Source organism: Aspergillus lentulus, assembly GCF_001445615.1.
Source record: "Aspergillus lentulus DNA, contig: Alt16, strain: IFM 54703, whole genome shotgun sequence".
Classification (NCBI taxonomy): Eukaryota; Fungi; Ascomycota; class Eurotiomycetes; order Eurotiales; family Aspergillaceae; genus Aspergillus; species Aspergillus lentulus.
In genome coordinates, this window is record NW_028322113.1 from 3,171,067 (window position 1) to 3,192,391 (window position 21,325).

The 21,325-nt window shown below is 48.7% G+C and overlaps 6 protein-coding genes across 6 annotated transcripts; 2 read left to right on the forward strand and 4 right to left on the reverse strand.

Moving 5' to 3' along the window:
* Positions 1–349: 349 nt before the first annotated feature.
* Positions 350–2,339, reverse strand: agm1 (phosphoacetylglucosamine mutase PCM1; the record flags this gene model as incomplete). The annotated part of the gene is made up of 6 exons (XM_033557046.1): positions 350–1,231; positions 1,286–1,786; positions 1,845–1,859; positions 1,928–2,072; positions 2,168–2,181; positions 2,247–2,339. The coding sequence occupies 6 exons, from the start codon at positions 2,337–2,339 to the stop codon at positions 350–352; spliced, it is 1,650 nt and encodes a 549-aa protein (XP_033412937.1).
* A 2,397-nt stretch (positions 2,340–4,736) lies between these two features.
* Positions 4,737–9,352, forward strand: ALT_8498 (protein arginine N-methyltransferase 1; the record flags this gene model as incomplete). The annotated part of the gene is made up of 14 exons (XM_089600431.1): positions 4,737–4,843; positions 4,905–4,918; positions 4,984–5,003; positions 5,064–5,173; positions 5,234–5,565; positions 5,619–6,090; positions 7,084–7,129; positions 7,217–7,677; positions 8,119–8,172; positions 8,229–8,331; positions 8,367–8,481; positions 8,557–9,045; positions 9,095–9,166; positions 9,237–9,352. The coding sequence occupies 14 exons, from the start codon at positions 4,737–4,739 to the stop codon at positions 9,350–9,352; spliced, it is 2,511 nt and encodes an 836-aa protein (XP_089455324.1).
* A 415-nt stretch (positions 9,353–9,767) lies between these two features.
* On the forward strand, positions 9,768–11,384 carry ALT_8499 (proteasome regulatory particle base subunit RPT5; the record flags this gene model as incomplete). Its single annotated transcript, XM_033557050.1, has 3 exons — positions 9,768–10,087; positions 10,234–10,649; positions 10,726–11,384. The coding sequence occupies 3 exons, from the start codon at positions 9,768–9,770 to the stop codon at positions 11,382–11,384; spliced, it is 1,395 nt and encodes a 464-aa protein (XP_033412941.1).
* An 830-nt stretch (positions 11,385–12,214) lies between these two features.
* ALT_8500 (uncharacterized protein) lies at positions 12,215–14,618 on the reverse strand (the record flags this gene model as incomplete). Its single annotated transcript, XM_089600432.1, has 3 exons — positions 12,215–14,132; positions 14,197–14,258; positions 14,337–14,618. 3 exons carry the CDS (start codon positions 14,616–14,618, stop codon positions 12,215–12,217), a joined length of 2,262 nt encoding a protein of 753 aa, XP_089455325.1.
* Positions 14,619–18,003: 3,385 nt separating this feature from the next.
* ALT_8501 (putative L-serine dehydratase) lies at positions 18,004–19,180 on the reverse strand (the record flags this gene model as incomplete). The annotated part of the gene is made up of 3 exons (XM_033557052.1): positions 18,004–18,955; positions 19,014–19,067; positions 19,116–19,180. 3 exons carry the CDS (start codon positions 19,178–19,180, stop codon positions 18,004–18,006), a joined length of 1,071 nt encoding a protein of 356 aa, XP_033412943.1.
* A 565-nt stretch (positions 19,181–19,745) lies between these two features.
* On the reverse strand, positions 19,746–21,192 carry ALT_8502 (putative extracellular exo-polygalacturonase; the record flags this gene model as incomplete). The annotated part of the gene is made up of 4 exons (XM_033557053.2): positions 19,746–20,186; positions 20,248–20,447; positions 20,501–20,867; positions 20,923–21,192. The coding sequence occupies 4 exons, from the start codon at positions 21,190–21,192 to the stop codon at positions 19,746–19,748; spliced, it is 1,278 nt and encodes a 425-aa protein (XP_033412944.1).
* Positions 21,193–21,325: the final 133 nt, after the last annotated feature.

The window sequence follows — 21,325 nt, forward strand, 5'->3', positions numbered from 1 at the left end:
ACTAGATTTTTTCAATGATTTCCTTACATTATCAAATGAATTCTCGAGTGGAGATAAGTAGATGAAACGTAAAGTACAACAGCTGGTGTATATTCTGCTTCTGGTATAACTCAGAACATGTCATAAATCATTCAGGACAGTCCCTGATATTCTCTATAAATTTAGACCGAGTGGTCGACTTTTCCTTGACGCAGAAGTTGCTAGACCATCATTGTGTCGTGGTCTAATTCCTCCTCAAAAGGTCCCATTACCGCACTACCGTCGACATCATTGACCTGCATTTGCAGGCTGCCTTTTGAGTGCACCAATGCTCGGAAGGGACTTTAGATTTGATATGAAGATTGGCAATTTAAGAAGCCTGCAAGATCTCTTTGACGGTGCCGGCATCCCGAACGGCATTGGCAACGCGAGTAGCGAGATCGTCGGCTTCAGATCGGCTTGCAGCCTCGGCATAGACACGCACCGCATCTTCCGTGCCACTTGCACGGGCGAAGCTTCGTCCCTTGTTGTAGCGGGACTGCAGAGAATCAATCTTTGCCTGGAGTCCGGGGGGCGATTCGAGCTTTCGCTCGGCGTCGTAGGCCTTGAAGATTGATCGATCAGCAACCTCCACACGCACAAGCCGTGAGGGGAGATCGGTATATGTGGCAAGCCATTCCTTAGGGGTCCACCCTTTGTGAGCAAGAATAGCTTCGACGAGGAGCATGTCAGAGATGGCGTCGCCAACCGCTTGGTTAATCAAATCAGTAAGAGCTTGCAGGCACTCTAGCGAACGCTGCTGGGCCGGAGACTGCGGCTCCGTATTCTTAATGGTCTTCAAAGCATTCTCTGAGAAAGTGATAGTGCCGTGTCCATTAGCTTCGAAGTAGACGCCAACATCGAACCGGAGGGCGGCATGGTGGAGATGTTTCACACCAGTGTTGGTGCAAACAGATGGGAGTTTGAGAACTTTCTCTATGTACTCGGTGCTCGATCCGTTGGCATAAGCAGTCTGAACGACGCCGATCTTGAGCTTCTGAGCAATCCCGGCGCTGCGGGCGAGGTCACCAATGAAGGAAGCGGCAAGAGTGGCAATGCGGTCACCGTCCAATAGCCTAAATACATTGCCTTCGTCAAGGAAATAGTAGACAATACGATCGGCATCACCATCCAGAGAGGCGCATCGATCGAGAACAGAAGCCTTGGATGATGGCGGGGCACGCTGCTTGGTCTTGACATAATCGGCGCCGCACTGATACAATGGTTAGTACGGCGAGAATTGAAGGGAGTCACGGAAGTTGCTTACTTCGAAGTTGAGACTGTCAGGATTGATGACATCGTCGTTCACAATCTTGATGTCGAGACCAGTGTCCTCGGGCAGATATTTAATGAGTTCCCTCAGCTTAGGTCCACCGACACCGTTTGCACAATCAACAGTCAAAGAGCCCTTAACCTTGACGCCTCTCATGACCCTCTTGAAAGCTGCGGCAAGCTTTTCGTAATATCCTTGCTCAGTAGGCTCACCATACTCGTATTGCGTTCCCAGAGTGTTCTTGCATCGGACGACGTAATGCAGCTGGGGAGTGGTCATATACTTCATATCGATGAACTCGGCCTCCGTGGCAGTGAGCGCAGCACTGAGGACGCCGACGAGTCGCGAACCGGATGCACGAGTATCCCGAGCGAAAACAACACGAGCAGGGTTCTCCATGCTGACATCGATCTCCTTAACCAATTCGTCGTAAACATCACCGATGTTTTCCAGCGGAGCATTCGCGAGTTTTGTGGCGTATGCTTCCCATTCAGCCTAGTGAAACGAAGAGTCAGCATCCGGAGAGTATCTTTTTGTCGAAGAGGAGGCCTACTTCCAACATTTCACCCTATTTTATATCAATACGTCAGCAATTTCACATTTCATAACCCCATCGAAAGTTCCATAGGAGCTCACCATTGGGTCCACCAGTTTGACACCGTTGTCCTCGGCAGGATTGTGGCTCGCAGTGACCATGACGCCAATCCATTGTCCGCTCAACTTCTTGGAGCGAAGTGTTGCAAGCAAGCCTACAGCATAAACAACAGTGTTGAGGAGGTCACTGCGACGGATTGTCCATTAGAGCTGCAACACGGCGATCGTGGGGTACGGTGGAGGCGGGGTTGATTTGTTCCTGGGAAAACAAAATAGACTTACGCTCTCATACGGAACTGTAGCAATAGATTTCCAGTCAGCTTATACAAGCATAGAGATAGCTGGGAAAGATTCAACATACGCCCGCCGTGCCATATTGGAAGATCTTGCCCTCTGGCTTTGCATACTGCAAGGCCGCGTCTGAGATAGCTTTGCGAACGGCTGGAGACGCCATTGTTTGCGGCGCGGGACCTGGCCAAAGTCGTGTCGGAAGCCCTAAATTTGATGAAACGAGAGTGATGAGGGGTCGCTGGACCTTGATGCGATAGAGCAGGACAAGAAGTAGTTAGAAAAGTTGGGTTACAGAAGAAGAGGGCCAGCCGGTTATTAAAAAGTTGTCAGTCGCAACCTACACGAGGGGGGAGCGGACTGGCCTGGCAGCCTTAGGCCACTTTAGCTCCTCCTTCCTTGCTCCCCACAGTGCTCAAGCGGTGAGCCAAAGAAATAGCGTGGTAGGCGCGGTTTCACAGCAACATCCTCCAGCTCTACGGAGTAATCACACCTGATTATTACTGGCCACTGATAACTTGAAAATAAAGTTCGGTTGAAGCAAAGGAGTGAAAGAAAGCAAGGGGAACAAAACAAAAATATGTTTCGGATTTGTCATTGCCGCAAACTCTACATGAAACGTTATGCATTTTACGACGGGCTTATGCAAATATGGCATCTGTGCTGGGATCCACAGTACAACTGCCGCGATCAGGAGAGCCCGTCACCGGATCATGCTTTCAGTCTGCGGCTTGAGACATCATTCTGGATGTCTTTGATTAAATACCTGTTGTGCATTAGAGTCGAATTTGCTTTTCACCAGCGGACGGCCATCTGTCGGGCACTTACATATACCACCATGCGGTGGGAATGACTGTTCCAAGATGCCACAAGCTGTGAGCATCAATAAGCCCGTGCCAAGGAGGAAAGTCCTGCAACTCGAGACTCATGGCCAACATAATCCACACCACAATCATTCCGGGCCAGGCCATCCAAACTTTGCCTTGCTTCTGATACCGGACGATGCTGAACCCCGTCCAGAGTATATTTTGAATGGCTCCGACCACGACGTTTGCAATCATGTTGTAGGTGTAATCCCATGACCAAAAACTGAGATAGCATACGTGCATGGTGTATAGAAGAACGCAGATTGTGGTTGTTAGACGGCGTAGAGTCGGCTTGTACCGCGGTTTTCCTTGGTCAAGGCGCAGTATCCTAATTATAGCAAGGTATAGCCCGTACATCACGTTCGCACCAGCTCCGAAATAGTCTAATTTTTCTGTGAGAGGGAAATCCCTTGTGTGGAATAACATGCTGAATGTCCAGCACGCCAGCCCGCAGTAACCAAAATTCAGGTAGTATGGCCGCAGAGAATGCCATGCTGGGATTGTTTCTTTGATTCGAGTGATGCCATTCCAGTGAGCGAGAAGATTGAGGAGGGAGAAAAGGACAGAGAAGGGCTCCTGCATGCCGAGGATCCTGCGAAAAGGCCATTTTCCATGAAATTGTACAACTGGATTTAACATCGGAGGGTCACGGGCAAGTCGGCGGTCCGTTACTACATGTTGACAAGTGTAATCGCACTCTGCTGGACAAGTCCATAAGAGAAGGCGCAGATGGAGTGCTGTGAGAGAACAATCAGCACGGACGACACAGTAGACTGGCGAGACATACGAATGACAGAATTGCCATCTCGACAATTTTCAGCCTGACAGATCTTTTTGACAATGAGTTCGCTGTTTTGAGTTCTCCAGGCGTTGTTCTTAAGGAAATGATACCTTGACACATTCTTTGAAATCAGGTAGGTGATCACCCAAGGAAGCCGTCGACTTCCCTATTAGAGAAGCAATGAGAAACGCGAGAAAGTACAAGCAAAGCTTGCTCTTGTCCGAGCACAGAACCATGGTGCTAGGTGTGCATGGAGTACAGTGCAGAGCTGGAGTGCCTGAACTTAAGGGGAGAGCATGTGAGTTTGACGCGTTAAGGTAGGGGTCGGAGATGAGTCTTGGCAGTTCATCTACGGAAGTATCTACAAAGAAACTGGGGTTCTAGACCAGGAGGGTAGGATATCCCCGCGTACTTTGGACAATTCTATAACAGCTTTGTTTTGAGAATTTGACAACTCTGAGGTATCTAAGAGACAAATAGACGGGTAGAGTTATACACTTCTTTTCTTAACACAGCTCCTTAGACAAGGGGAGCCTGAATAATACAGCAACATTCGGACAAAACGCCGAGGTGTTGTACATCAACCCTAATCAGAGATGATCTCTGAGGGCTAACGAAGTCACATGGAGATTACCGGAAAAAGTCTAGTGCGAACCAAACTCGGGACTAATCTTAATGGGGATTTAGCGTTTGCCCTGAAGGAGAATTTCTATTATTGATGGCAAAAGTAAGAGGGAAAAAAAGTCGAGCTTGAGGGGTCGTTTGGAGATAATATTTACTTTATTTCTCTCATCTCATTCCATCACAAAAGCAAATCTTGGTCTCTTGGTTGGCTTCTACCCCTTTGTTCTCCTCAGATTCATTCTTTGTTCATCCATTTTCCCCTTTACCAACCAAACAGCATCCCTATTTCAAGATGGAAGGTGTTGAGAGACAACAATCTGCAGAGCCTTCAGCTATGATCACCAGCAGTGCTGATCGTATGGTGGGCATGGACCATGCTGAAGTACGTTACTTCACCAGGTATGCGACTAACTTTTTCCCCCTGATCTGTATGATCTTCTGTGTCTGACCTTGTTCGCAGTTATGATCATCATGGTAAATTCTGCCTATTATCCACAAACGTTGAAGGGTATGCGAAGCTGACACAAATTCATGCTAAGGCATTCATGAGGAGATGCTTGTAAGTTCATATACAACATGGAATCAAATTGATATTAGTGCTGATAGTATCCCCTCACAGAAAGACGATGTCCGGACTCGGTCATACCGCGATTCCATTTATCAGAACCGCCACATTTTCAAGGACAAGGTTGTCCTCGATGTCGGTTGTGGCACCGGTATTCTCAGCATGTACGTCTCACATGTCCCGAATAAATCAGCACTCCACATACTGATGTTGTGACTCAAAAGGTTCGCCGCGAAGGCAGGTGCCAAGCACGTAATCGGCGTGGACATGTCCTCGATCATCGAGAAGGCGCGCGAGATTGTCGCGGTCAACGGCCTCTCAGACAAGATTACTCTTCTTCAGGGAAAGATGGAGGAGGTTCAGCTCCCATTTCCCGCGGTGGATATTATTATCTCCGAGTGGATGGGATACTTCCTCCTCTATGAAAGCATGCTGGATACCGTTCTGTACGCTCGGGACCGCTACCTTGCTCCTGGCGGCAAGATCTTCCCTGACAAGGCTACCATGTACTTGGCTGCGATTGAGGATGGCGAGTACAAGGATGACAAGATCGGATGTGAGAGATCTCTCGCTTACGTTAGGCTTTGAAGGGAGTACTAATTCGTATAGTCTGGGATAACGTTTACGGATTCGATTACAGCCCCATGAAGGAGATTGCCCTTACGGAGCCCCTTGTCGATACCGTCGAGCTCAAGGCCCTGGTCACGGACCCTTGTTCTATTATTACTTTCGATCTTTACACGGTCACCAAAGCAGACTTGTCGTTCAGGGTTCCTTTCTCCCTTCCCGTCAAGCGCAGCGATTTCATTCACGCCATCATCGCGTGGTTCGACATTGATTTCACTGCTTGCCACAAGCCCATCAGCTTCTCCACTGGCCCTCACGCCAAGTACACACACTGGAAGCAAACTGTGTTCTATCTTCGCGACGTTCTCACCGTTGAAGAAGAGGAGTCTGTGTCCGGTATCTTGGAGAACAGGCCCAACGACAAGAATCCTCGTGATCTAGACATTCAGATTTCTTACAAACTGGAGACCACGGACAAGTTGCGCTATGCTGAGGGCAACTGCTTTTACAGGATGTAGGTCACTCCTAGCCCGGCCTGCCGCACTTCAGCGCTAATTCTTCGCAGGTGCTAAATCATCAATCTCTTCGGATACTCGCTTGATAAACTTTTCCCTACCGTTATTTGAGGACAGATCGCATGCTGTCGAACGACACGAAAGCTTCGCCTTGTGAGGCAGCAATATTGCATATATGAAAGGTTACTTGTATGGACTTTGGGTCGTTGTATGGTCTCTTTCTTCCTTTCTTGTTTTTCGGCGTTGTATTGGATGGCAGGAGAACGGCACATTATTTGGCGCGAACGGAGAGACTGATTTTGCATGAGACTTTTTGAAGCTCCTCGAATTTTTTCAAGTAGATACCCCGAGTTGACGCTCAGTCCAGCCACCTCCGACGTGTTCCTTAGACTGTTTTGACCTATCATCTACTTTTACATCCATATCCTTCTTTTTTTCATTTGACTCGGTTAATCTTTCGTTAACCCACTTAAATCGAGGAAGGTCTGAAGGAATACGCATCTGACCGGGAGCGTTCATGCCTTGTTCCATGGGCGATACGATCATAAGTTGATGAGGAGTGGAACTAAACCATTTTGTAAAGTTCCTCGGCTGAGATGTAGATCAAACAAACAAGCTGAGGGGATATAAGTAGTAGTGGCCTGGTTAGGCCAGGTTTTCATTCAACTAAACTACCGTAGAGTAGTACCTCAATGATAGAGAATTTCATACATATCACAACTATTTGCATTGTCGTCAAAGCTGATTGTAGCTCGTTATCTCCAAATAACACACACGTGATCTCACAGCGGGCTTTGCCCCAGATAAGCATCAAGATGCGGAGAAAAAGCATCTTTTCCTCCCAATTAGCATCTCACTCTGTAGCCATTGCAGAAGCATCCACAAGGATGAACGCTTATACCTCGCTCAGGGCACCCCGGGCCTTGAAACATGTCTGGTAATACCTCTTGAACTGCTCCTTTTCTCATAACATGGACTAACGCGACAGTCAGCGCAAGGCATTTTAGGACCGGAGTTCCTACGAAGTACACGCGTTTGGTATGCAATCGACGTAACTCTCAACCTCGAAACAATCACAGTCTCGTGAATCAGTTATGTCTCTAGCTTACTAACTCGGCAATACAGGCAGTCAGCTCTCGGGGCTTGCCAAACGCAGGCCGTCCTTTGACGCTGAATCGGCAACCCATGACCATCCGCCGTTACTCAAGCATTCCGCCTGAAAACGAGACAACATCTGCGCAGGAGAAGCAGGCTCCTTCAGGCAAGAGTGAAGAAAAGCCCTCACCGATGCCTTCAGCCGAGACCTCAGCGACGGATGAAATGGAATCTCCATCAGCAGCGCCTGTGAACGAGACATCTTCGACAGAGGCAAACGAAAACACATTGGCAGATGGAGACGGTACAGCGTTTATTGATGTGAAGGAGAATTCAACGGCGACCACAAATGAGACCTCCACAACCGTTTCAGAGACAGCTGACCGGAAGACCAATGCGGAGTTCGATTCAATACCGAAGAATGCTGCGAGAAGATTTGTTTCAGTGCGCTTAGGTCCTCTTGGGTCAAATATGAATCGTTACGGGGAGTTGTAAGTGAAACATCATGAATTTTCGCCTTTATGTGCGAGAGGAGACCACTTGCTGATAGGTTATAGCGGACCGTTTTTCCTCAGGTGAGCGGACTAATATTCGCTGCATTCGCTATTGACGCTCACACAGTGCTTTTTTGCATCTTCAAGGGAAAATTGCCAGTGCCCATTGTGCCTCCGTCCAGATACGAAGCAAAGATCCGTGGATACTTTCTCTGTATGACTTGCGGTTCCTCTTGGCCGCCTATGTACTTGCTAATCGCTTTCGCTTGTTCGCGCTTTAGATACACCCTGCGGTCAATGCTAAAGACATCATATACGGTCCTAACCTCGTTGAAGTACTCTGTGAGTTTACAAGCGTTAGGCCGGTGGACAAGAGGCTAACTCAGTCTAAGTCTCTGATGGGCATAGGGGACTATATCCATATTCATGGTTAAATAGCCATGCCAACCTCACCACCGAGAGAAAAACTTTCTCTGCGCCGTTCAAGTTCAGGTTCGTATCACCTTCATTCTGTATATTATCGAATTTCATTAATCCGTCATCGCCAGAGAATTCTCATCCTACAATCCTGATCAGGACTCTTATCCTGAAGTCGAGTACTCCGAAGTTATGTCCAACGACGCCGCGTTGTTAAGATGGTTTGATGAGATTGTGAGTGGCTCCTTCACTCAATACATGCTCAGCAGCTCACACCAGTCAAGTACAAATGGGGTTTCTGTTTTGTGAAAGGAGTCCCTGTGGATCCTGAATCAACCAAAGCACTTCTTGAACGGATTGCGTTTATCAGACACACTCATTACGGTAATACATTCTCCCCGCAGGCTATTGTCGCCTTCAACGTTTCTACACTAAGAATATCCTACTAATACATCAAAGGCGGTTTCTGGGATTTTACATCGGATTTGACCTTCAAGGACACTGCCTACACCACGGAATTCCTAGGCGCGCATACAGACAACACATATTTCACTGACCCTGCTAGACTTCAGCTCTTCCACCTTTTGTCGCACACTGAAGGCCATGGCGGGGCCAGCTTGCTTGTAGACGGTTTCAAGGCTGCCTCCATCATGCGACAAGAAAATCCAAAACACTGCGGAGTCCTCGCCGCTACCAAGCAACCGTACCACTCAAGTGGGAATGAGGACGTATGCATACAACCCGCCGAGCAGGCCCCTGTCTTCAAGATTCACCCCGATCTGAACCGACTATACCAAGTTCGGTGGAACAACTATGATCGAGCAGCGAAACGAAACTGGGGATTGAAGGAGCAGAACCGATGGTATAACGCAGCACGCCATTTTAACAATATTATCCAGCGCCCGAACGTTGAAATATGGACACAGCTTCAGCCCGGAACTGCGCTCAGTAAGTGCTTAAACGCCCTTTTGGGGGACTCGGCTAATTAGAATTCTAGTTTTCGACAACTGGAGAATGCTTCATGGTCGTTCCGAGTTCACTGGCAAGCGGCGGATGTGTGGTGGATATAGTATGTTATACTTCTGCCTTTCCTTTTAGTGAGTTGAGGACAGAATTTTTTCTTACTAACACTTCATAAGTCAACAACGACGACTTCATCTCGCGTTATCGACTTCTGAAATATGGAAGAGAAAAGGTTATCGAGAATCTGGGTAACCTTGCTTTCTACAAGGGTAATCCCACTCTGCTGCTGTAAGCGGAGAGCCCAACAGTTTCCTTGCTATAGGACGACCAAAGGTCAACTCTCATCGGACACTTGGGAAGCCCCTCTGCGCGAAGCATATGATGTCGGAAATGTAACATAGCAAGTACTATTAGGCGTACATATCAGAAACCTTTTGAAAAACGAAGCATAATGAATCAGACCGAAGTCCTCAGTTGGCCATCAGCGGGGGCGGTCGAGGACGCCGGTAGAGATCAATATCACGTGATGTAGGCAGAGCAGCTGACGTTGTTTGGTCGGAGCTCAGAGCATCGCCTGGACAGCTTCAACCCTCCTACCTTCTATCTCAATCTCCCATCCGTTCTCTTTTTCGGGATTACAGACCCTCAATACTCTTTTACTTCGCAAATCCTGTCAGCTCCCATACTCGCACATCACCCCTGTTACCATGTCGACCCTTGAAGATCTGGAGGATCTCGAACGCGAGGAGAGAGACAAGAAGAAGGACCAGGGCGATGGTGACGGCCAGCAGCCTGGAGGAGATGGAGATGCTGAAATGAAAGATGCCGATGCGAAGAAGAAGGATGAAGAAGATGATTTACTGGATGAGGAAATTCTCAACTCAAGCACAGCAGACATTGTCAAGCGGCGACGGATGTTGGAGAATGAGCTCCGCATAATGAAGAGCGAGTACCAACGATTGACACATGAACAGAATACTATGCGGGAGAAGGTGAGGGATAACCAGGAGAAAATCGAGAACAACAGGTACGATATGCTTGTCACCCTATCCACTTCAGCTCTGCCCTACTGCCGTTGATTGCCGGGACGCCGGAGCGGTGGCGATGTTGCAGGTCTATCACTGGGGTTTGTTTGAAGGCTTTCAATTACTCTTCTAACACTTTCATTCACAGGCAACTACCATACCTTGTCGGAAACGTCGTCGAGCTTTTGGATCTGGATGTTGAGGCCGAGGCCGCCGAAGAAGGAGCCAACATCGATCTTGACGCTACCCGAGTGGGCAAGTCCGCTGTCATCAAAACATCGACCAGACAGACTATCTATCTTCCTCTCATCGGTCTGGTAGATCACGAGAAACTGAAGCCCGGTGATCTGATCGGTGTCAACAAGGATTCATATCTAATTTTGGATACACTACCTGCCGAATACGACAACCGTGTGAAGGCCATGGAGGTTGACGAGAAGCCGACAGAGAAGTACACGGACATCGGTGGTTTGGACAAGCAGATTGAAGAGATCGTGGAAGCCATTGTATGGCCGATGAAGGAGGCAGAACGATTCACGAAGATTGGTATCAAGGCACCAAAGGGTATGTCAACCGTTTTTTCCCCGTTCCCTCCGTTGTCGCTCGGCCAGCATTCTAACGCATATCTTCTCTTCTGCAGGTGCTCTGATGTACGGTCCTCCTGGTACCGGTAAAACCCTTCTTGCGCGAGCCTGCGCCGCAGAGACAAACGCTACGTTCCTCAAGCTTGCCGGACCTCAGCTGGTGCAGATGTTCATCGGTGACGGTGCCAAGCTGGTCCGGGACTGCTTCGCTCTTGCCAAAGAGAAGGCTCCTTCGATCATTTTCATTGACGAACTCGACGCCGTGGGTACCAAGCGTTTCGACTCCGAGAAGTCCGGTGACCGTGAGGTGCAACGGACCATGTTGGAGCTTCTGAACCAGCTTGATGGATTTGCTTCGGATGATCGTATCAAGGTCCTGGCCGCGACAAACCGTATCGATGTCCTCGATCCCGCTCTGCTCCGTTCCGGTCGACTGGACCGCAAGATCGAATTCCCTCTACCCAACGAGGAGGCACGGGCAAACATCCTGCAGATCCACTCCCGCAAGATGGCTGTGGATGATGGCGTCAACTGGGCTGAATTGGCTCGAAGTACCGATGAGTTCGGTGGTGCGCAGCTGAAGGCCGTCTGTGTGGAAGCCGGTATGATTGCTCTCCGGAAAGGCATGAGCAAGGTCGGACACGAGAACTACGTGGATGCTATCGCCGAGGTGCAGGCCAAGAAGAAGGATACAAACATGGGTATCTATGTCTAGAGTTATTACATAATCAACGCTGTTACTCTTGTCTACATCCCTCTTCCCCTAGTCTGATGGTATCTTTGTCCTTGAAGTCGGTAAAAGCCTGTCTTCAATATGCATGCGACCATGCTCGTTTCTTATTATCTTGCGATGTCTCCTATCCTCACCTGTCTTGGGGTCTGTTTGGCAGATAGATAAACAGCCATAATGGTATGAATCACTCATGGTCCTGGAGTGAATATCTAGCCATATACCTAGTGTGGCAGCATGTAGCGCCGACGTATATATCTTTCGGATCTCATTATCTGTTTGTATTAAGCGAAATACACGTTCTTGTCCGAATCTTGGGACTCAGTACTGTACAGAGTATGCTCATCAATCACGAGGAGACAGGGAAGCCCCCGAATAAACAGAAGCAAGAGGAAAGGCAAACGGAGAAACGCAAGGGGAATATATGTAACCAGACCAAGGGGACTCCAGCAGCGCCTTAAGAAATTCAGAAAATACACTCACTCATGCATGAAAACGAGTAAGGGAGAATGGAGAAGAAATACATGTCCAGACATGAAGTCGAGTTCCATCCAACATGCGAGTAGATATGCATGAATGTGTCCATTATAAAGAAAAGAAGAAAGAGATCTCGTCCGAGACCAGATCGCTAGTCGGTGTCAATTTGCACGATGAGGTATAGCGGGGTGGATCAACCGATGAACGCCGTTGTGCTTGCACACTTTGTTCCATTGTATGCTAGGTTTGAGAAAGAAAAGGAAAGATGCGGAGTAAGTGTTGCATCGTGGTATAAAACTGCATTGGGTAAAGCATCGCATCGTAGAGAGAGTGCTTGGTCAGAAGAGACCTTTGACGTCGACAATTTCAACACTTGCTGGACGATCGCGTTCCATATGGAACCACCAGTCCCTGCCTTTCTTGTGACTGTAATTCCAGGATCCAGTACAGGTATCCTTGTCCCAGGGAAGCCCCGTCGGAGAGGTTAGGCTCATGGGTGTAGACGGAGTCGTCGGCGTAATAGGACTTGTTCCTAAGGCTGAGCGACTACCAATGCTGCCCCATCCAAATCTCGTGGCAGTCGTGGAAGCGGGGGATGGCGGCGATTCCTCGGGAGGCGGAGGGGGAACCAGGCTCCCTTTGCTGCCGAAACAGTTGACTCCGACTCCGGCAGCGTAGGTCAACGACTGGTTTGAGGCAAGGATGTGCTTCCATCCAATGAGGCCGCCATCTGCGTCCTGGCCAGGTAGGTCGGGGCGAAGTATGAACCGCGGGATTGAGACATCTTTCTCCGTAGTTCTACTACCCACTCGGCCCATATACGCTGGCATTCGGAAGTTGAACACTGTGACTGGCCCATTGCGCTCTTCCTTTGCCCTCCCACCAGAGGACGGCGATCCGTACTGACCCATGCCTGGATCAGGCTCATCGTCTGAAGCATCCTCCAAGGCATTGTCGGGTACGTACGAATCTGAGTGATCAGTGATGAGAACTTGCATTCCGGTTTCCGTATCCTTGGCAGCCATGTCAATGAAGGTCTGCGCCCGTATTCGTGCCGACGTTAAATTGTTGCCCGCTGGGAGGGCCAATGGGCGGGTATTAACAGAGCCATGAGAGCTCCGAGGCAGGCTGTATCGGTCAGAATTGATCAGGGCCTGCCCTCTAGGAATAGGCTGGCAGACAGCCTGAAGTATTCCGGGAGGCTCTATATCTGAGGGTGCTCGAAGGGTCTCCAGACGGGGGAAACCCGAGCAAAGAATGCTTTGAGCCAGATGCGAGTTTGGCGTGTCAACATGCTTTGGTGGCTTGGCGAATGGGGCACAATCTAATCTCGTCAGGGCGGTATTCGGATTGGGACAAGCGACGTCCCAATGCAGATGCTTGAGACTGGACGACGCAAACAGCGGCTGGAAAACAATCCCATCGGCATTCAACGTCGGACAATGGTTGGTCTGCACGATCTTGAAGCGCTCTATATTTCTAAGCGATGCTAAAATCTTGGAGATTACAAGCAAGGATTGAATGTTCTGTTCAATGAGAGCCAGGGACTTCAGCGAGCCGGACTCTGGGCGGGAGGTGTACTGTGATAGTCCTGTATCAGTGATGCCTGGCAGGTTTTCCAGCCGAAGTGACTCCAGGGGCGGTAGACACAGCAAAGCACTATCGGCGAAGGCATCCGCATCAAATGATGAGATGCAAAGATGACGCAGCGAGGGTAATAGGTGGAACATGCGAAGGAAGATGCTCGGCTCGAGGGCACTTTTCCCATTCAATGCATAGAGCATCAGAGTCTCCAGATTCGACCAGGACGTATGATAATCCAGAAACTCAAACATCTGCAGAGGACCCAAGCTGCCCGGACAAGAAGTGTTGCGCGGAGACTCTTCCTCGGAGACCTCCGGCCCCTCTCCCAAGATCCATGTATGTTCCTTGAGCTTCTTCCGTGTCGATAGTGCATGGGTCAGACGATCGAACTCATGGTTGTACGCGATGGTCAAACCCAACAACCGTTCCAGGTTGGGGCACACCATAACAACGGAGGCGACAAGGTCTCGGTATTCTTCCCATTGGTTGCTGTGCTTGCTTGTTGTGAAAAGAAGGTCCATCTGCGGAACACGAAGCTCCAGGACAAGGTTGGCCAGCGATTTCCTTTCACGTAGGGTCCGTCTTAGAAGTTTTAGGCGGCTGCCCCTTTTCATCCGATACTTTTTCAGCTGAGCAGGAGAATCATTTCCGATAATGTGAATGCGAGTATAGCTTCATGACAAATCTCGTCAGCGTTTCAGGGCCATTAGATAGCTGTGGTTGAAAATTCACTCACAGTTTGGCTCGAACCACTCTTTCCCATACTCGACAAGTCAAAGAAAGAGCGTACAGGTCGCGCTGAAAGCATGTCAAACAACCCGACTGGTTTGGGCCTGTATGCAGAAACTGTAGTTGATTGAGAATGCCATCATATACCTCCTGGGGTAGACGCTTGAAGACCGGCTCCAGAATCTTGTCCAGCGAAGCAGCAGAGTCGCAAAGGCGATATGAAGAAGTTGGTGACGAAGGAGAATAGGAAGTAGGAGAAGTTGAAACGCTGTAGTTACTTTTGAATGAAGAAATGGATGATTTGCGTGAAGGAATCTGTTGTACTGTGACCCCATAGGCAGCATCCTTGTAGTTTTGGACCTGGCCATGATGGGGGATTGCGGTATAGGGCACAGCAGCGGTCTCGTGTCTACTGGCGACGACGCTCATTATGACCGTGAACAACGAGCATTAAAAGATGTAGTGACCAGGAGGATGAGAAAGTAAAGTAATTCGCAAAAGGGGAGCGAAGACGAGCAGGAGGCAGACAGTGGGCAGCGGTGGGGAATCAAAGTACCGAAGGCAAGAGTTTAAAGAGCACTTGTGGTATGTAAAATAATATGTCCACTTTTGCAATCAGTCAATGATTCGTCCAAGCTCGAAGGGTAACTGAAACCCGGGTCTGATAAGGAACGCGATAGAGAGTCGCACGATGATGGAAAAGGGAAAGCAGAAAGAATGAAGTTCGAAGGAGGATGCACGGAGAGAGTTTCTTCAGGACGAGATGGCTGAATTAACAGAAGTAGTAAAGGAGTACTAACTCGGGGCCATCCACTGTACTCTGTGATTCTCGGTTTCCCCATTATTTTCTCCCTCCCCTTTCAAGTCTTGCGGTTCGCGAGGTTGACTTTGCAAGCACCAAATAGAATTGTGTTCTTTGTTTCCACATACCACGAGCAGGACGGGTTGACCAGTCAAGACGAAGAACGGGACGGCACTCCAAGGCCGATCATCCCCACAAGAAGAATGAGACTCTTAGTCGGGTTTCATGTATGTGAGTTGCAGCCTCGTAGGTATCTTGATCCCTGGGTTATTGGCATTATTCATGCAAGTTGCTAGCAGCCCATGCAAATGCAGCGAGCTGCAGGAACTCGTGCTCAAGAACGCAAGAACGGTGGAGGAAGCGGAGAACTCGTGCTAAACGTGCATGACAAGCAGTCAAGGCGTCAAGCACAGAGAGGGGAAAAGGGGCCGCAGACTTCCAGTTGGCTGCAGACGCACGCTGCAAGTAACGGAAAAAGGACAAAAGAAAAAGATCGAAGTCAGAACTAGCGACCTATTTGACGAATTACTTCTGAATGCGGGTGTGGCACTGCCTGATCTAGTAACGATGAGAACACAGGCCTCGGTGTTCATTACGGAGACCGTACTGAGTACTTTGACCTCTCTGATGGACAGTCGACACCCTTATTATTGGTCTTGGTCTGCGACTTCCCACGGCTGCTGACGGCCTGAGAGCCAGAGACATTCCAATATCTGTTATGCATAACATTTGACATAGAGACAGGAGGGTGGATGACGACGAGGGTGGAGTGTGGATACCTTATTATTGAGTACGACGCACGATGCACAGCTCACAACTCATAACATCAACAAAAGGGGTAGAAAACACTAGTGTCAGATAATACATGGATACCTTACTGGATAGATGCCTTGACACCATGGAATGGGGGTTCCACACTAGACCTAGTCTGGTTAGTAGAGTGGGCAGTTATGGTTCGCGGCAGGAACACAGCACTAAGCCTAATTGGGCAAGATCTAGGTTCGTTAGCTTAATCAACGTGGGTTCTGTATTTAGTGCAAAGTCACTCTGGTATTCACATCAGAGGCCCCTATCCTTTTTGATCTGGATTTCATTTCTCAAGCCTTCCCTTGATCCTAGATACTCAAATAATGGTAACGGCACGCTCAAAGAGCTCATCAATCATCAATTGCAGCTATGGATCCATGGACATTCCATACTTCTCTTCGTCTTCATCAAGAAGTGCCGTCTGGGCAACCCGATGATCCGGCTGTCGCGTATCCTCTCTGAACTTCTTTATAGATTGAGATCTGCCGTTCTGTGCTTGGTGAGAAGTAATGATCGACGTTATTAATATTTGGGTTCTTAATATATCGACATCAACTCGACACAGAAATAGAATCTGCCAGGAGCTTGGCAACTGATTCATCCCTCCGAACACTTCGGAGGAAAGTCTAAAATGGTAAGAGAGAGATTGAGAACCATGACTTCTCATCACCATTTGGATAGATGCGCTCCTCGAGACTGGAGTGAGTCCGCTGGACAACGAGATATCTGCAATGTAGACTGGAGCCACAAGACACTAGTAACTAGGCAGCGTTGCTCTTTCACCAAAACGATGGCTTCGATGCATCAGCGGTCAAATGGCCAGTGCCTGAACCCACAACTATAGCGCATTACCATCGGGACGCACTATCCACATAGTGCACCGTCCGGGATTAATGTGGAGTCAAGTCAACAGTAGTGAAGTCCAAGTTGCAAACGGAGGCAGGTCGACCTTATAATGCGCTTGGCTCGGCTATTCCAGGATCAGCTCGATATTGTGGCTGAAATAGCCTATTCTTACCAGGACTCATGGCCATGGAGATAAGCCAGAGTCCCCGATCAAACTGTCTACGAGAAGTCCAGCTTGACCCTCTCTATGACTTCCCCCTTTAGCGAGGACTTGACTATGATGTTGAGCCTGGCATCGAGACTTTACAGTGCTTTACTATTCTGTTAAGTTCATCATGGGCCAGAAAATCGATTGCGATTGCATGAGTGAACGAAGCTCCCTGGCTTGAGCAAGCGGGTTTCAGCATTATTAAACACATACAACTGCGACCATCTGATGAGCATATATAGTCAAAGCTGGACAATGAGCGAATACATACTCCAGACAAGGTGATGGATCGGCCCCTCATTACATGGAGATTATCAGTATCGACTCACTCTTCTACTCGGTGTTCAGAGATACTCTAGTCTTTCCAAAGCACCTATGTAAACATGGGCGATGTGTGATGAATCAAGCCATCGAACCAGTCATGATATCTTGCGTTTCAACCGTTCATATGGCCAGAATTGCCTAAGCGAAGCGAGTGAGCAAGCCAGGAACCACTTCGCATGGAAAATTGTGGGATACGCGACTCATCCAGATGCCCTTGATGTAGCAGGACATTTGGGACGCTCCATCTACAGTGTATAAGCCGATTCAGAAACAAGCACATATAACTTGTACACCAGTGAAATCAAAATTGGTTTTCCTTACAGGCGACATTGTCCTTCTCATGACAGTCCGTTGAGAGATGCTCGCAATGTGACCTTGCATTAAAAACTAAGGTAATGTCGAATACGAATGATTTGGTTCCGTTAGAAAATACAAGTCCACATAATGAGGAAGAAATGTCAATAAAATGCATCAACGAAACTTTGACTCCGTTGATTTCGGACCTGACTACCTCTCTGTTCTGATATAGTCGAGATGCCCAAGAGACATTTCACAAACTTCAAAGGTTCAAAACTCCCACTTCCCAGAGAATACCCCAAGTAGTTCTAGTTCTCCACCCATAGCGCCAGTCGATGTCTTTATATTCAGAGTATAACTTATGTACAGCGTATGGAGTACTCTGTACGTCTCGGTTCATACCGCCTGTTGTCTGAGGTCCCCACTCGAAGAGGTCATAGATAACAACGGCGGCAGGTTTCGGATCAGCATTCTCGAGCTTAACAGTCTCAACAGACAGGTAGCACGCCTCCACTGAGGAGCAGGCCGGTCTAATTCCAACCACTCTCAAGTTGGAGACGATACTCTGCTATCATCTCAGCCGTGATATTGCTTCCTCCGCAAACCACAATGATCACCCTGCTGTTCGGAGTAAGATCCGGGACGACATCTCTCAAACGGCTTCCCACAGCAACCTCTACGGATATCCCACATGCCAGTTCGACTTGTAGCCGGAGATCATCAGCCAATCGAAGGACACCCCGAGCGGCCTCGGCATCCGAGCCCACGACACTTGCTACGTCGATGCCGTCAGGAGGCGAGCTTGCGTATTGGAAGGTCTTTTCAGCGACACGAACAGCCCCGAGGGAGGTCGCGAGCGAGGTGATACCGGGAAGCGCTTGAAGACTCCCGTTTTGTAGCGAAAGCGCCAGCGAGTCCGCACCGTGTGTCTCTGCGGCCAGAATCTTGACATTTCTCCGAGCGTTTCCGTTCCCATTAATCGCTTGTGATTGCAGATAATTGTCAACGCCTTCGACAATTCCATTGAACAGACCCCCACCGCCAACGCTGCATACAATCGCATCAGCTGGAAAGTTGCATGTTGACGAGGGATCTCGCGGAGGTAACTGGTCGACCATCTCAGATACCATTGTCGCAGCGCCCTTCCAGATCACTGGATGATCATACGGACATAGGTAGATGTTTCTCCGCGAGGAGTGCTGGTTATCCTGATTATCGATGTAGTTCATCCGCAGGTAGGTGTCTGCATCGAACCAGCTAGCTCCTTGCTGAATCACGTCAGCAGCACCCGCCGCCCGCAATTTGCTGATCATCATCGGCTTCGTGCTGAGTGGTACGACGACTGTGCAGGGATAGCCTAGGTCCCGGGCTGCGATTACGGCGGCCAGGCCTGCATTACCTCCTGAGGAACTGTAGAAATGAAGTTGCTTGTCCTTGTTCTCTGGGTCGAGAAGTGCAGAGCGAATTAGGTTGCCGATACCCCTGGATGGCTGTCAGCTGTCTGTAGTATCTAGAAGATCATCTTTGTATTGTGTTGTACCTCGATTTGAAGGATCCAGATGGCTGGAGAAGTTCGAGTTTCAGAAAGATTCTGCTACACGCAATTAGTGTTTGGATAGATAGGAAAGTAGGATGCCCTTACCATCCAGCTACCTTGGATAGTGCTGCCGACTCGATCAGAGGCGTTTCTATCCACGGCTTCTGCATTGTAATTAGGCCGATTGCCGAGTTGAAATGACACGATAAAGTATGGGAAGAGGGAAAATAAGTTAAGTTTGAGTGAATCTATTGCTGCTGCTTATCGGTCTTTATTTTGAATCAAGAAGTTGAATCGTTCTTATACCTGTAGTTTGCCGCTAGATCTTTCGCTCCTCACCGCACCGTGCGCCCTTCGGATGACACCTGTCAGCAGTGAGCCATCAAACAACTACGCCAAAAAGGTGTCTAGACGACCATTTCTAGCATCCTAGGAATGATAGGCATATTCGATGGACAACACCCAGCAACAAACCTCCTCGGCGAGCCCATGTCTTATCCGATTACAGACACGGTTATATTCCTGCTGTGTTGACCCTAGTGCTATCACCCCCATTAGTTTGAGATGGTTATCTAGACACCTTTTTGGATGAGAGCTTGATATATGAGATATTACTCTCTCATAAATTCTGTACACGAAATGAATTCCTCCACGTTGGTAACACTCCCAAGAAGGCATGTCGTCGATAATCCTCCTCGGTGAACTAATCATGATTTCGATTATTTGCCCACTTAGCTAACATCCCTCGAGTCCGTAAACACTTCCGTCCTCGGTATATTTACAAGATCCTGTCCCAGGACTTGATGCATTCTTGCCAGGATAGAGGACCACGTTGTCAAACTCGACATTATAACAAGGATGAACCTCGGAGCAAGAGACCTTAGATGTGACACTTGAACCACCGTTTGTATAGCCTGTAAAGTTGGCAAAGACGATATTGGAGACGGTCATGAGACTCGATCCAGAGTATGAACCGTTGTTACCGCTGTCTTGATTTATCGAGGGTCCGGCGTTGGCTCCTTGGACTTCAAAGTTCGAGAAGAGGATATTTCGCACATTGCCCCAGCCTCCACCGCGAGCGAGACCAGCGCTCTCATATGAGCTTTGGGGAACCAGAGCGCCGACCCAGGTTTTGATATACGCGGAGTTGTGCATGTCTTCATTGTATCGTATGATCTGCCAAAACGATATCAGCAGTACTCTTTCAGACGGAGGAATCCGTCTACAGAGGCGCTACCTTCACCTTATCCACACGGACATTCTCCACGCTGGAGTCCTCGAGATATTGACCGAGACTACCAATGGCTATGCCATTTCCGCCAACGCATGTCACATTCTGGATGTCGATATTGTACGATCGAGGCTTGATGGCGATGCAGTCATCTCCACCTTGGTACACAAAATTGGTGAGTTGGATGTTCACAGCATCCATGGTATCTGCGAACTCGAGTCAGCTAGGGACATTTTCAACTGACCTGCAGAAAACGAACCAAATCCATCCGTGTTCTGCACCCAATTGTAGCCGTACGGCGCATCTACTGATGTTGCGTTGCAATAGATGTTGTTGAACCGCATATTCGTGCCGTTCATGACATTGAGACTCCAAAGAGGCGGGTCTTTCACATAGAAGTTCTCGACATTCACCTCAGAGACGTTCCAGAAGACGAACGGCATCGGCCTCCCAGGTTGTGTGACGCCCTTTTCTGCGGTATACCATGTATTGCCGTTGCCATCGATGCCTCCGGTACCGTATCCATCGATGGTGATGTTGTGTCCACTGATAATAAAGCCCGCACGATGGTTTTGGAAGGCAACAGGATAGGAGTTGTTGCGCCAGTAGTCGAGCTCCTCAGAGAACTGTATCGCGAAAGTTATATCAGTTGGTTGATGAGAAACAAATAGCAGAACTTACTGTCCACTTTCCTCTCCATTGTATTGTGACATCATTCAGAACAGGGTTAAGTCTCGTCCTAATCGAATATGACTGATCTTCAGGGAAAATAATCGTCCCTCCATTTCCGCATTCTTTGAAGGCCTTCAGGAGATTTGGCACATCATCCTTCTGTTTTCCATTTGCTTTGACGGTACAGACATTGTTTCGTTTGTCCTTTTCAACGCCGCCAGCGTAGGTCAGCCCGAGGAAAAGTGGAATAGAGACGAGGGAAATTATCGAAAAACGCATTGCATGAGATCTTATCACCAACATCGGTGTCTCTGCTCCCCTCTTGGCATCTCCCCTTTATATTTGTCTCATTGACTTCATCATTTCCAATGTTCAATGTGATCGACATTGCTGAATCAGGATTTCGGTCATT